This window comes from Pongo abelii, chromosome 11 (assembly GCF_028885655.2).
Source record: "Pongo abelii isolate AG06213 chromosome 11, NHGRI_mPonAbe1-v2.0_pri, whole genome shotgun sequence".
Lineage (NCBI taxonomy): Eukaryota > Metazoa > Chordata > Mammalia > Primates > Hominidae > Pongo > Pongo abelii.
This window is the reverse complement of record NC_071996.2, coordinates 121,985,331-121,999,254: the sequence shown is the minus strand read 5'-3', so window position 1 is coordinate 121,999,254 and position 13,924 is coordinate 121,985,331. Positions and strand designations below refer to the sequence as shown.

The following is a 13,924-nucleotide window of genomic DNA, read 5'->3' as shown; positions in this document are numbered from 1 at the left end:
GACTGCATAACCTGGTTCTTGCCTGCTTCACTAACTTCATCTTCCTCCTCTCCTTCACTAAACTCTAGCCACATTGCTTTTAATTTCCCTAGTCATATCAAGTTATTTTACAATTCAAGGCCTTTGGGGATGCTGTTTGCCTGAATTGTTCCAGCACCACCATCTATCAGTCATCTCCTTCTGCAGTTTTCAACTTAAGTGATACCTTCTCAGGGAAGCCTTCTTGATGTTATCTGTCCTCTACCCCAAGTCTTAATCTTAAGACTCATCATTCCATGTATCTTGCTTTATATCATTTCTCAGAACTTGTAATTATTGTTATTATTATTTTTTGAGATGGAGTTTTTGCTCTGTTGCCTAGGCTGGTGTACAATGGCATGATCTCAGCTCACTGCAACCTCCGCCCCCTAAATTCAAGCGATTCTCCTGCCTCAGCCTCCCAAGTACCTGGGATTACAGGCACCCGCCACCATGCCTGGCTAATTTTTGTATTTCTAATGGAGATGAGGTTTCACCATGTTGGCCAGGCTGGTCTTGAACTCTTGACCTCAGATGATCCACCTGCCTTGGCCTCCTAAAGTGCTGGGATTACAGGTGTGAGCCATGCACCCAGCCCAGAACTTGTAATTATATATTTACATGTGTGATTATTTAAAGTCTGTCTCCTATTAGAATATAGGCTAGTGACCACTTCATTTTTATTTCTCAATAATTTGTTAAATAAGCTGGAAGTTGCTGTAAGAACCATCATGTCTTTTGGAAGCACAAGCTTGCTGATATTCTTGTCATAATCTCATGACAAACACTTTTCATTCTGAAAAGTTAGAGGACACATGAGAAAAAACAAAAGGTTTTCCAACTTTGGATTCTTTTACCCATTTTTATATCATAAAACCATTCAGATTTTAAACTCTTCGAATTGGAGATAAACTTTAGGTCAACTTTCCACTTTCAGTAACAAAACTAATTTTTTCTCCTTTGTCCATTTGTTTTATAGATCTTTTTAAAGGAAAGAAAGCCTTCAAAAATCAGAGTAGTGGTTTATATATTTTAACAATAGGTTAATCTTTAAGACCAGTAAAGATGAGATTTCCATAAATAAAGCAAAATTCCATATTTAAGTCAGTTGTTGGTGAATGACAAAGAAAATATTAAAATATGGCCAGCCGCATTGGCTCATGCCAGTAATCCCAGCCCTGCGGGAGACCAAGGTGGGTGGATCGCTTGAGCCCCGGAGTTCGACACCAGCCTGGGCAACATGGCAAAACCCCATGTCTATAAAAAAAACACGAAAATTAGCCGGGTTTGGTGGCATGTGCCTGTAGTCCCAGCTACTTGGGAGGCTGAGGTGGGAGGATTGCTTCAGCCTAGGAGGTGGAGTTTGCAGTGAGCCAAGATGGCACCACTGTGTTCCAGTCTGGGTGACAGAATGAGGTTCTGTCTCAAAAAGAAAGAAAATATTAAAATATAATAATTTTTGTATGTGTAGAACAGGATTCGTGTTGAAAAATAGAGAATTTAAAATGGAGGTGTATGAATACCAAACACAAGCATTTGGATTTATTTTATTTTCTAGGTAGTGATGAGCTATTTAGTTTGAGAAGGTCCTAGCGTCAATGGCAACCATTTAGCACTTACCAAGTGTTTGTTATTTTGTTGGAGTATACAGTTAGGGTACACAAGTTCTGTGTGTTACCTCCCTGTCCCGTGCCCCACCTCTACCCCCCACTCCCACCTTAGGGAGAAAGTTAAGAAGATACCTAGTGCATAGTTCAGTTGAAAAGTGGTAAAAAGAGTAGTTCTTTAGAAAGGATGTTCAATGTAAAGGATTTGTTGGAGGTGAAACCCCAAGAGCTGAGACTGGAAAGGGAAGGGGTTGCCATAATTCATTGATGAGGATGAACTGTGGTTGTAGTTAAAAATGTAGGTTCTGGCATTAGACATAGCTTTGTTTCTCACTGACTGTATTTATAAATTATGTAATGTCTCTAAACCTCAGTTTCCTCATCTGTGAAATAGAGATAATATCCCTATCGCTTAGGATTATTATAAAAATTAAATGAGATAATGCATGTATGGCATTTAGCACTGCTTAGTAAATGTTGCATAATAAATGTTGGGTTGCATAATAAATACTAGGTGGGATGATGGCATAGTGATGAGTTTCTGAGAGTAGTAGCTATTGAAAATCTGGGATTTGAGTAGATGAGAGTGAGGATAAAGCTGATGCTAAGATTTCTTGCCTGAATGATGGTAGAAGGACAAAAGTAGGGAAGTCTGGGAGCTTCTTTTTTTTTTTTCTTTTTAGACAGAGTCTTGCTCCCTCACCCAGGCTGGAGTGTAGTGGTGTGATCTCTGCTCACTGTAACCTTCGCCTCCCAGGTTCAAATGACTCTCCTGCCTCAGTCTTCCAAGTAGCTGGAACTACAGGTGTGTGCCACCACACCCAGCTAAATTTTGTATTTTTAGTGAGAACACATTGTGGTCTCAATGTGTTCGAGACCACATTGGCTAGGCTGGTCTCGAACTCCTGACCTCAGGTGATCTGCCTGTCTCTGCTTCCCAAAGTGCTGGGATTACAGGTGTGAGCCACAGTGCCTGGCCTCTAGGAGCTTCTTAATGAGGGCATGGACTGTATCATCTTCACATCTATATGCCTACCAGAGTGCCTTGAAAGTGGAGTAGCTTAATAAATGATTGTTTACTAAATGAACAAAGGAGTTTAAAGCTGATGTTGTAGCATTCAGATAGGCAGTGAGAGATGTGCAGGTAGAACTTCAGAGAAAGTTCAGGCCTAGTGAGGCCTAATTTGAGGAACAATGTTAGCCTTGAAAGAAAAGTGAAAGCACCAAGTTTACCTACCTTTTGAAATAGTATCAACATGTTATGGAAGTTTTAAGACTTAAGACATTATTATGTAACAATGTTTGTGAAGTGAACAAAGGATGTATTCTTTGTCACTGACTTCTCAGTTTCAAAATGTAGCAAGAATGAATAAACCAAGATACAAGTTGAACAAGGTGCAGGCTCATCCTGTAATCCCTCGTTATGCACGGCAGATAAGTTCCTAAAGTTCTGTTGATTTTTATGTGTGTCTCTGTGTGTTGTGCATCATATTTTAAATATTTTCATTAAGGTAATCTGTAGTTTTTGAATAACCAAGAAGTTAATCTTTGTTGTATAAACGATCACTTTTCTTTTTTTTTTGAGATGGAGTTTTGCTCTTGTTGCCCAGGCTGGATTGCAATGGCATGATCTCTGCTCACTGCAACCTCCACCTCCTGGGTTCAAGCGATTCTCCTGCCTCAGCCTCCCGAGTAGCTGTGATTACAGACATGCACCACCACACCCAGCTAATTCTGTATTTTTAGTAGAGATGGTGTTTCTCCATGTTGGTCAGGCTGGTCTCGAACTCCTGACCTGAGGTGATCTGCCCGCCTCCACCTCTCAAAATGCTGGGATTACTCACGTGAGCCACCGTGCCCAGCCCACTTTCCTTTAAGTATTAATTTTGTATATTGGATTCTTTTTAAAAAGCACATTTTTATTTTCTTTAGCTGAGTTGATGGCTTCCGGAGAACTGGCATAGCTGCAGAATATGAATAGTGTCCCAAGAAGAGTGCTTTGCCTTTGGCACAAGGATCAGAATAAAGGTGAATTGCTATTACGTAGGGTTTTTCTGTAAAAGTCACTGAAAAGTAAGTAATGTTTTTGTTTTGGATATATGTTTCAAAGAGCATGCAATCTGGCGGGAATTGACAGTTTTGTGTTTGTTTTGTAGTAATAGTTTTTGTGTTTTGGCCATACTTTCTTTACCACTGAATGCTCTCTGATTAAGGATGTTTTCAAAGCAGTACCTAAAATGTGAGCACTTAAATAAATGTACAGGGCATAGAAACATTTTTGCTAATATTATTGCTTTGAGCATTCATGGTAATGCTCAAAGTTGAACAGTAATTTTAATAATTGTGAAGAAATTTAGAGAAAGAATCTCTGGACATATTTAAAGAATAATTCATTTTAATTATCTTTTGTCTTCTTAATTTTTTGCTTTAATAAGACAATTACCATTACTGAGTTTAAGGAAACCTTGTCTTTGTCTTAGGTTCATAGAAAGTTTAACTGTTACTGGATCATGCTTCATGCTGAAAAAGAAACTTAGTTTTTTACTCTTAACCAAGTAGAGCAAGCCCTGATAATATAATGAATGAGCAAACGTAGCTGTCAGTTCATTTAGTGCAAAAGCAGGTAATGAACTAAATTGAGGCATTATGAAAAAGTTTATTATATTGGTTCTGCCAATTTTATGTCCTACATCTTTTATATAAAGCTTTTTAAAGAGGGTAATGTCTAAATTGAGTCTTGATTTTAGAGCCAGGAGAAGAAATTAAGGAGGGTTGGGGATGGGGAGAACACATAAAAATCCTCTAGACATGACCTCTGTGTATGCAAAGGTATAGTGGCATGAGAACATAGAGATTTTTGAGGAAATTATAAGTAATTCAGAAGGCTGGATTTGGGGGTTTTATTGGGAATAGACAGGTAAGCGGGGCCTGAGTCATGAAGGGCCTCTACGTAACGTTAGTGAGTTTAGATTTTATTGCGAGAACAAGTGGAGAGCTGTTGAATGATATTAAGCAAGAGAGGGATATGATTTGATCTGCAGCTCATTATAAGGCTGTCTGAAAGGTGTATGGAGGTAGAACTTTTTTTTTTTTTCTGAGACAGAGTCTCACTCTGTCACCTAGGCTGGAGTGCAGTGGTATGATCTCGGCTCACTGCAGCCTCTGCCTCCCGGATTCCAGCGATTCTCTTGCCTCAGCCTCCCAAGTAGTTGGAATTACAGGCACTCGCCACCATGCCTGGCTAATTTTTGTATTTTTGGTAGAGACGGGGTTTCACCATGTTGGCCAGGCTGGTCTCAAACTCCTGACCTCAGGTGATCTGCCCACCTCGGCCTCGCAAAGTGCTGGGATTACAGGTGTCAGCCACAGCTCCCGATCTGTGGAGGCAGAATTGATGGGACTCTCCTGACTTTCCATCTCTAATCCAATACCAATAATTATCAAGAAGGAAGCCAAAGACAAGTCTCCTGTTTCTGGCATGGGAAACTGGAGTAGGAGAGTGATGTATTCTTTGCAGCACTGAGTGGCGGAGTGGAAAAAAGTCTCAAGGATGTATCCAACAATAAAGTCACAAATTATAATTGCAGAAAAAAGTATTACAGATATACATTGCTGGCCCAAGTTTCTGTAGCTCTGTAGCATTACTAGTTTGAGCCAAATGTCATGTTAACAGACAGTTCTATAAACATTAATGGACTCTATTACTTTGACGAATTCATATTACCCAGCACATTATACTAATATCTAAATCTGCCCATAGTAAGCACTTAAAAATTTTTGATGAGATGAGTGAATAATAATAGAGTACTTATGATACTTAACACCTTTAAACTCTCAAAAGTGTTTTCATATATCTTCTTTTATCTTCAGTTATTTGCCGTACAGTAACCAGAGACCTCCAACTAGGGGCCCCCAAACTGTATCCTGCCTGTAGGTGAGTTTTGTTTGATTTGTAGCTGTTAAAAATAAATTTGAATTCATTGCCGACAATTAAAAATGGACAGTTTTACATAAACCTTTGGATGTCTTTATTTTCTTGAAAAGTTAGATGGTCAGGCAATGCTAGGTTCGCTATTTCTACGTGGTAATAATTGGCTAGATTGGGTAGCAGTTGTTCAAATTTTGCCTGCTTAAGTCATTTCTGTCACCTGCTAGCCCTTATAGATAGTTGAGTTAGTGACTCCTGTTAACATTGTATTTATTGAGGTCTTTGGAGAAAGAGGTATTATAGACATGGAATAAATTCAGAAAACAGACATTAATCCCATTAATATTAATTACTGCTGTCTGCTGAGTGCCTAGTATGTGTTATTTCATTCTACAACACTACAACATTTGCTATTCCTATTTTGTGGTTGAGAAAACTTATGGTTAAAGAAGGTAAGTTACAAATTAGTAAGCGATAGGGCTGGCTGGCTGCTGATTTCTAGACCTAGCATCATTTTCCTTTATATACTAGCCTTTCTAACTTTTCTGGTTGAGCTGTTTAGGCAAAGGTAATGTTTAATTGTGTTTAATTTAGTAAATTATAAGCAAGAATCCACTTTAGAAGTAGTGTTTTTAAAGGTTTGAAATAGTATAAAATTTGATTTAGCAATTTTAAATGATTGCATATTTATGTATATAACACGCTATTTGATAACGTTCTTTGCTATAACTGTAATTTTATTTACTTGCTGACTTTTGCAAAAGCTAATTTGAAGAGTTTTACATATCCGATTATTGCTGTAAGTTTAAGTTTTTTGTGTTTTTTTGTTTTGTTTTGTTTGTTTTGAGACAGGGTCTCACTCAGAGTGTCACCTAGGCTGGAATTGAGTGGTGCAATCATGGCTCACTGCAGCCTCGACCTCCCTGGCTCAGGTGATCCTCCCATCTCAGCCTCTGGAGTAGTTGGGGCTACAGGAGCACATGACCATGCCAGGCTAATTTTTTGGTATTTTTTGTAGAAATGAGGTTTTTGCCGTGTTGCTCAAGCAATCTGCCCACCTCATCCTTCCAAAGTGCTGGGATTACAGGCATGAGCCACTGCGTCCGGCCATTTTTTCTTTTTAGTTTTCAAGTATTGCCTGACAAGCACCCAGCCATTTTTGAGTATTAAAAGTTCATTCAGGAAACCTGAGTATTTGTTAAAGATAAAATTGGTAAAGGTTCTTTCTAGGAATGGTAGTGTTAAATATAAATGGTAGGTGGTTCTTTGGAAGAGAGGTTTTTTGTTTGTTTTCTCTAGAGATTAAATGATTTTCTCAAATATTGTAATTCTGGAGATTGAATAACTTGGTTATTTTTAAAATTTTTTACTCATTTAATGTCTTCTGTACATATGGATATGCTTAGATTGCTCACTGTTCGAAGGAAGCATTTGGTGATATACTTTCATGTTTTGGGAGGAATTCCATTCTAAGAAATGGAGTCAGAGGCCTGAATTTTGTATTGTTTTGTTTTGTTTTGAGACAGTGTCTTCACTCTGTTGCCCAGGTGGGAGTGCAGTGGGTAATCATGGCTCACTGCAGCCTTGACCTCCTATGCTCAAGTGATCCTCCCACTTCAGCCCCTCTAGAAGCTGAGACTATAGGCATGTATCACCATGCCTGGCTAATGTTTTTTCAGTTTTTTTGTAGAGATAGAGCCTCCCTATGTTGCCCAGGCTGGTCTCAAATTCCCAGGCTTAAGCAGTCCTCCCATCTCAACTTCTCAAAGTTTTGGGATTACAGGCTGAGCCACCATGCCTGGCCTGAACACACTTTTTTTTTTTTTTTTTAACTTATATTTGGAAATCCAGACCCATTCGCTTTCATGAAGGAAGAGAATAATCAACACTTTAATGGTGAAGGCAATCACTTTGAGAATGGGATCTTATTCCTGTTGACATGTCTTTAGTGGTAGCAGTATGGTTGTGAATGATACAAAATGTAGAATTTAGGCACTAATAAACACAGTACTGGACACATGGCAAAGAAGGGAAAATGAAGGGGCAGAAGAAATGCATGGTGGTTAGAAATTATTTTAATTACTAGTAAGTTATAGCTTATCTTATTTTTCTTCCTTAGAACCTGCCAGGTGAAGGTATATTTTTGCTTTTTAATTTATCTGGAAGCAATTTATTTTTAAAGAAAATATGTCTCCTCTGAAGATACATGGTCCTATCAGAATTCGAAGTATGCAGACTGGGATTACAAAGTGGAAAGAAGGATCCTTTGAAATTGTGGAAAAAGAGAATAAAGTCAGCCTAGTAGTTCACTACAATACTGGAGGAATTCCAAGGATATTTCAGGTAATACCAAATATTGATTTGGAATAGCTCTTGAAGCAGATCATTTAGTAAATAGCTATTCCGTGCCATAGTAAACATCACAGTAGCCCTCCTCCTAGATTAATATTTCTTGCTTCTTATTTCTAGGACATTAATATTTTTATATACATGTTTTATAAATTATTAAGCAGTATTGTTGTTGGTATATAATAAAAGCAGGAAGTAGTCACCATTATTGAAAAGAAAACTTGTGGGAGGAAGCTGACAAGAGTTTGGATACTGTATATCTAAGCTATTTTTAAAACCACTTTAAGATAATTTTAGTTCATCCTTTTTTCCCCCTTAACATACATGATGATGGATTCATCACTATTTAGTGTTAGTTTTTAACAGAACTTATTAGTGTCTTCTAAAAGCTAGTGTCTACTTCCTGAATAATCCTGCCAAATGTCATGGTATGAATCATTCAAGGATGATTATTCAAGGTTATCTTTACAGCTATTTTCTTCTAACTGTAAAGTTTTGAAGAATCTTCATTTTCACTGCAAAAATTAATTTTCTTTTCACCTTTTTTTTTTTTGAGACAGAGTCTTCCTCTGTCACCCAGGCTGGAATGCAGTGGCATGATCTCGGCTCACTGCAACCTCCGCCTCCCGGGTTCAAGCGATTCTCCTGCCTCAGCCTCCTGAGTAGCTGGGATTACAGGTGTGCACCACCACTCCTGGCTAATTTTTTTTTTGTATTTTTAGTAGAGACAGGGTTTCACCATGTTGGTCAGGCTGGTCTTGAACTCCTGACCTCGTGATCTGCCCACCTCGGCCTCCCAAAGTGCTAGGATTACAGGTGTGAGCCACTGTGCCCAGCCTGTTTTCACTTCTTTATTGCTTCTCTTACGCAACCAAGTTACTCATCTTGATATGAGTTGAATTTAAGAACATAATGTTTTACGTTTTTCTGCACTTTAAGATCATATATATATATATATGTTTTTTCTTTTTTTTTTTTTTTTTTTTGAGATGGAGTCTCGCTCTGTTGCCCAGGCTGGAGTGCAGTGGCATGATCTCGGCTCAGCAAACTCCGCCTCTTGGGTTCATACCATCCTCCTGCCTCAGCCTCTCGAGTAGCTGGGACTACGGGCGCCCGCCACCATGCCCAGCTAATTTTTTGTATTTTTAGTAGAGTTGGGGTTTCACCATGTTAGCCAGGATGGTCTCGATCTCTTGACCTCATGATCCGCCTGCCTTGGCCTCCCAAAGTGCTGGGATTACAGCCGTGAGCCACTGCGCCCAGCCAAGATCTTATATTTTTAAATTAGATTATACAAAAGTGTACTAACTGTTCTAAAATATTCTATTGAAAAAGAATATATAACTTTATGCTTGAGAACCTGATCTTAGATAAAATTTCTGTTTGTCTCTGCTTTTGAATTGTAAAAATAGATTGCCTACGATTTTGTGTATCAAAGATAGTCTTAAATAAGATGGAGGTGGTAATGGAAAAATAGTAGTTTGTCACATGCATATATCTGCCAATTGCTCGCCTCGTCAAATGAAAGGGTTTTTTTTTTCAATCCTCAGCCCAGTTTGGCAGTGAGTAAATATTCAAATGTTTAACCAAACACAGATCTTTAGGAGCATGACGGTTTTACCTGTGACTTCAGCCTTTATCTCAGTTCTAGATCAGTTTACATTCAGCATTCATTTGTTAAAAACATGTACAGGTTACTGCTATGGATATTGTGTTAAGGGATGGCTGGGCGCAGTGGCTCATGCCTATAATCCCAGCATTTTGGGAGGCTGAGGCAGGAGGATTGCTTGAGTCCAGGAGTCCAAGACCAGCCTGGGCAACATGGCGAGACCCCGTCTCTACAAAAAAATCAGAAACAAATAGCGAAGCATGTTGGCATGTACCTGTAGTACCAGCTACTTATAAGGTTGCGATGGGAAGATGGCTTGAGCCTGTGATTGTGCCACCGCACTCCAGCCTGGGTGACAAAGCAGGATCCTGTCTGAAAAAGAAAACAGGGTGGTTGGGGGACAGGGGGTGGTAAGTATACAGAGCTGAATGAGACATCATTTCCTTCAAACTTAAGAGTAACCAAATAGGCCAGGCGTGATGGCTCACGTCTGTAATCTCAGCACTTTGGGATTCCGAGGTGGGCAGATCACCTGAGGTCAGGAGTTCGAGACCAGCCTGGCCAACATGGTGAAAACCCGTCTCTACTAAAAATACAAAAATTAGCAGGCATGGTAGTGGGCGCCTGTATTCCCAGCTACTCGGGAGGCTGAAGCAGGAGAATAGCTTGAACCCGGGAGGTGGAAGTTGCAGTGAGCTGAAATTGCACCATTGCACTCCAGCCTGGGCAACAAGAGCGAAACTCCATCTCAAAAAAAAAAAAAAAAAAAAAGAGTAACCAAATACATTTTTAGCTGTAAAAACATTACAAAGATCCTAAGGTAACACAAAAAAGCAAGCCATTTGCACTCTGAGGATTCAAAGAATAAATAGAAGTTTGCCAAACATAGTAAAGGTGGAAGTGATGTCTTTTTTTTTTTTTCTTTAACCCTGAATTTTCTGGTCAAACTGGAAATGATTTCTGTATGTGGACAAATACATGAAATGTGAATCAGCACTCGGAACTAGAAAGTTATTTTTAAAATATATGGACACTGAGGAGTGAGTGATGGAAATAAGGCTGAAGAGCTAGGTAGGAACCAGATACTGATGTTTCTTGTTTGTCATAAGGGAAGCAGAAGTTCTAAGGAGCCAAGAATCTCAAATTCACATTTCTTTGGGGCTAGGCAGATGACTTTATTTCAGGTGATAGTGGGAGAATAGAAGGACATATAGGAGGTTATTATGGGAGTTTAGATGAATGAAAGTAAGGAAAAGGGAGTGGAATAAGCAAGAAGAGGAAAAGATAGATCTGAAGAGATTTCAAGAAGATTTAAAGATTTGGGAGGTGTGAGAGAAAATTATCTGGGGAGAGTCTTAAGTTTTTGAGTGGATGGCAGTCACTTTTATGTCTTCTGTGATATGGAGCAGAGGGGAAGAATTGGGGTGTGAGGATTGGGAGAGATGAGTTATCTGAGGTGTCAAGCATTCAGAAGGTAGACAGGACTGGAGCTGCAACAGAGAGGTCTGGGCGTAAGATAGGAAGAGTTGTGTGTCGTTACCATATGAATAGTTACTGAAATTGTGGGGCTGGATGGGCTTTTCAGTTGTTGAAGTGTCAAAGTTCAAGAAGATTCTCATCTTGTTTGTTAATGAACAAACTTTGCTTTGTATATTTAATTTTTAAAAAGTGGTAAATTGATGGAAATAATGCGTTTAATGTTATCTATTTTCCTTTTGCATGCTAAACTGCTTATTTAAGTATTTTGGAGTTAAAAGCATCTAAAACGAATTATTGTGTTTTCCTAGAGAATTTCCACTCAAGGACATAATTTTAAGACCTACTTTGACGCTAAAAATACATACATAATTTAAAATTTGAATATAAATTGTTTGACAAAATTGTTTTTCATTCTTATCTAATAATTAACAAAAGTCAATTTTCTCTAGTTTAAAAAAATTCTGAAATATGTTATTAGTTCTTTGTTTATGCTTTTCAGAGGGCATGTCTTCAGTAAAAGGCAGTTTAGAAACTTTTGTATATGCCTGCTGAGAACATTAGAGAATAAGGCTGCCTGACTGGCAGGAATTATTTAGATAATGAAGAAACTGTAAGATTTACTAATTTAGCCTTGGAAAAATTCCATTTAAGAGAAAATAAAAGTTATTGCTTCATAGCACATTTCCAAAGTCTGGTAGAGTCTAAGATGAATTATTGAACCAGTTCTGTGGAGAGAGAGGTAAGTTAAGAGTTTCCAGGTACATATGATCTTTGAATGAAACTTAAGTGAGTTTTCTTAGTTAAAAAAGAAGAAAAAAAGGTGTGCTATATTGGTAAAGGTTTATTTTTGATGGTTTTTGAAAGTTTGGAATTCTTTTGAGGATTATTTAATTGCTTGGAATAATATCTTTTACATTGAAACTACCTAAATAATTTGCCAAATGTCTTACAAACTTTTGTTTAACAAAAGACAAAGATTCTACTCCAATTTTTTTTTTTTTTTTTTTTTTTTTGAGACAAAGTTTTGCTCTGTCATCCAGGCTGGAGTGCAGGAGCACGCTCTCAACTCATTGCAGCCTCCATTTCCTGGGTTCGAGCTATTTTCCTGCGTCAGCCTCCTGAGTAGTTGGGACTACAGGTGTGCTCCACTATGCCTGGCTACTTTTTGTCTTTTTAGTAGAGATGGGATTTCGCCATGTTGGCCAGGCCAGTCTTGAACTCCTGACCTCAGGTGATCTGCCTGCCTCAGCCTCCCAAAGTGCTGGGATTACGGGCATGAGCCATGGCACCTGGCTTTCTACTTCCATTTGGTTTTCTAAACTGGTGATAGTGTAACCATCCAAGGTTCTGAAATGTGTTAACTCAGTAGTTTTATCCTCTATAACTATATCTGAAAATAAGGGATTCCCTACCATGAGATCAAGAGTTCTAGGATTGTTCCATAAAATTAATTTTAATAGAAGAGTAAGTCCACACTTTATATTGTCAGTTGGTTCTTGAAAACTGTGACTAACAAATGAAACTAGTTTTTTTCCTCATCAACATTATAATGAAGGAAATGATGTTATTTGAGGACCTGCTGTATGTCCTTTTGCTTAATGTTTAACACATTAAAAACATCAGAAAATGAAGGGGTAGCGGTGCTGCCTTTAATTAATATCTCCATTTGACACAGTATTCTTATAAAATAAAAAGTTTTCATGGTTGTTTGCCATTTAGTACCAAGAACCTATAGACAACATTTATTAAGGGCTTTTTTAAAACAATTCTTTATTTTTCCTTCTCTATTACCCTTGGTGCAAGATCTCTGTATAATTAAGGACTTATTGCATGTGTTTGCGTCTCCTAAAAGGTAAATCTTTAATTTAAATATATCAAGAAATGGGAACTTCTTTTGGTTGAAAAAAATTAAATTACTGTGGGGAAGAGTGATAAATGTAACTTGGAAAGTATAAAGTTTAGTGTTTATTATACAGATTGTTATACTTAGTTGTCATACATTTTTGATGATAATTTTCCTTTTGTCTTGATTAGCTAAGTCATAACATTAAAAATGTGGTGCTTCGACCCAGTGGAGCGAAACAAAGCCGCCTAATGTTAACTCTACAAGATAACAGCTTCTTGTCTATTGACAAAGTACCAAGTAAGGATGCAGAGGAAATGAGGTTGTTTCTAGATGAAGTCCATCAAAACAGACTTCCTGCAGGTGAGTACTAATCACCCCAGGGTCTAACGTTAGTATTTTTACAAGAATATGACTAGACTACAGACCAGTATTCAACTGAATTCATCAGCACATTAAAAGGATTATACACCATGAGCAAATACAATTTATTCCTGAAATTCAAAGATAGTTCACTATATGAAAATCAATCTGTGTAATACCTCATTCTTGACAAAATGAAGGACGAAAACCACATGATCATCTGAATTGTTGCAGATGAAAACATTGACAAAATCCAACACTCTTTCATAATAAAAACACTCAACAAACCTAGGAGTAGAAGGAAACGACTCAGCGTAATAAAGGTCATATGCAAAAACTTACAGCTAACATTGTACTTAGGGGTGAAAAACTGGAAATGTTTCCTCTAAGATCATTAGCAAGACAGGAATACCTGCTCTTGCCACTTCTATTTAACATAGTACTAGAAGTCTTAGCCAGAGCCGTTAGGCAAGAAAAGGAAATAACAGGCATCCAAATTGGATAGGAAGAAGTAAAATTATTTGTGTTTGCAAATGACTTGATCTTATATGTAGATTCCACAAAACAATATGATTAGAAAAAGGAGCAGGACTTTTTGTTGTTGTTGTTTTGAGATGGAGTCTTGCTCTGACACTTAGGCTGGAGTGCAGTGGCGTGAACTCAGCTCACTGCAACCTCCACCAGGGAGGAGGATTTAAATTACAGTTGGGAAAAGTTACCTTGTTGCA

At 38.1% G+C, this 13,924-nt stretch overlaps 1 protein-coding gene across 8 annotated transcripts in view; it reads left to right on the top strand.

Moving 5' to 3' along the window:
* Positions 1-13,924, top strand: part of USP37 (ubiquitin specific peptidase 37) — a 115,253-nt gene that overhangs the window by 2,415 nt on the left and 98,914 nt on the right. For 7 of the 8 annotated variants that reach the window (XM_063713055.1, XM_063713056.1, XM_054549845.2 and 4 more), the window contains exons 2-5: positions 3,558-3,698; positions 5,496-5,559; positions 7,673-7,896; positions 13,025-13,196. In XM_063713055.1, the coding sequence (XP_063569125.1) occupies positions 7,741-7,896; positions 13,025-13,196 (328 nt within the window). In that variant the 5' untranslated portion in view covers positions 3,558-3,698; positions 5,496-5,559; positions 7,673-7,740. The remainder of the gene's footprint in view (positions 1-3,557; positions 3,699-5,495; positions 5,560-7,672; positions 7,897-13,024; positions 13,197-13,924) is intronic. The other variant, XM_063713054.1, reaches the window with a different exon arrangement.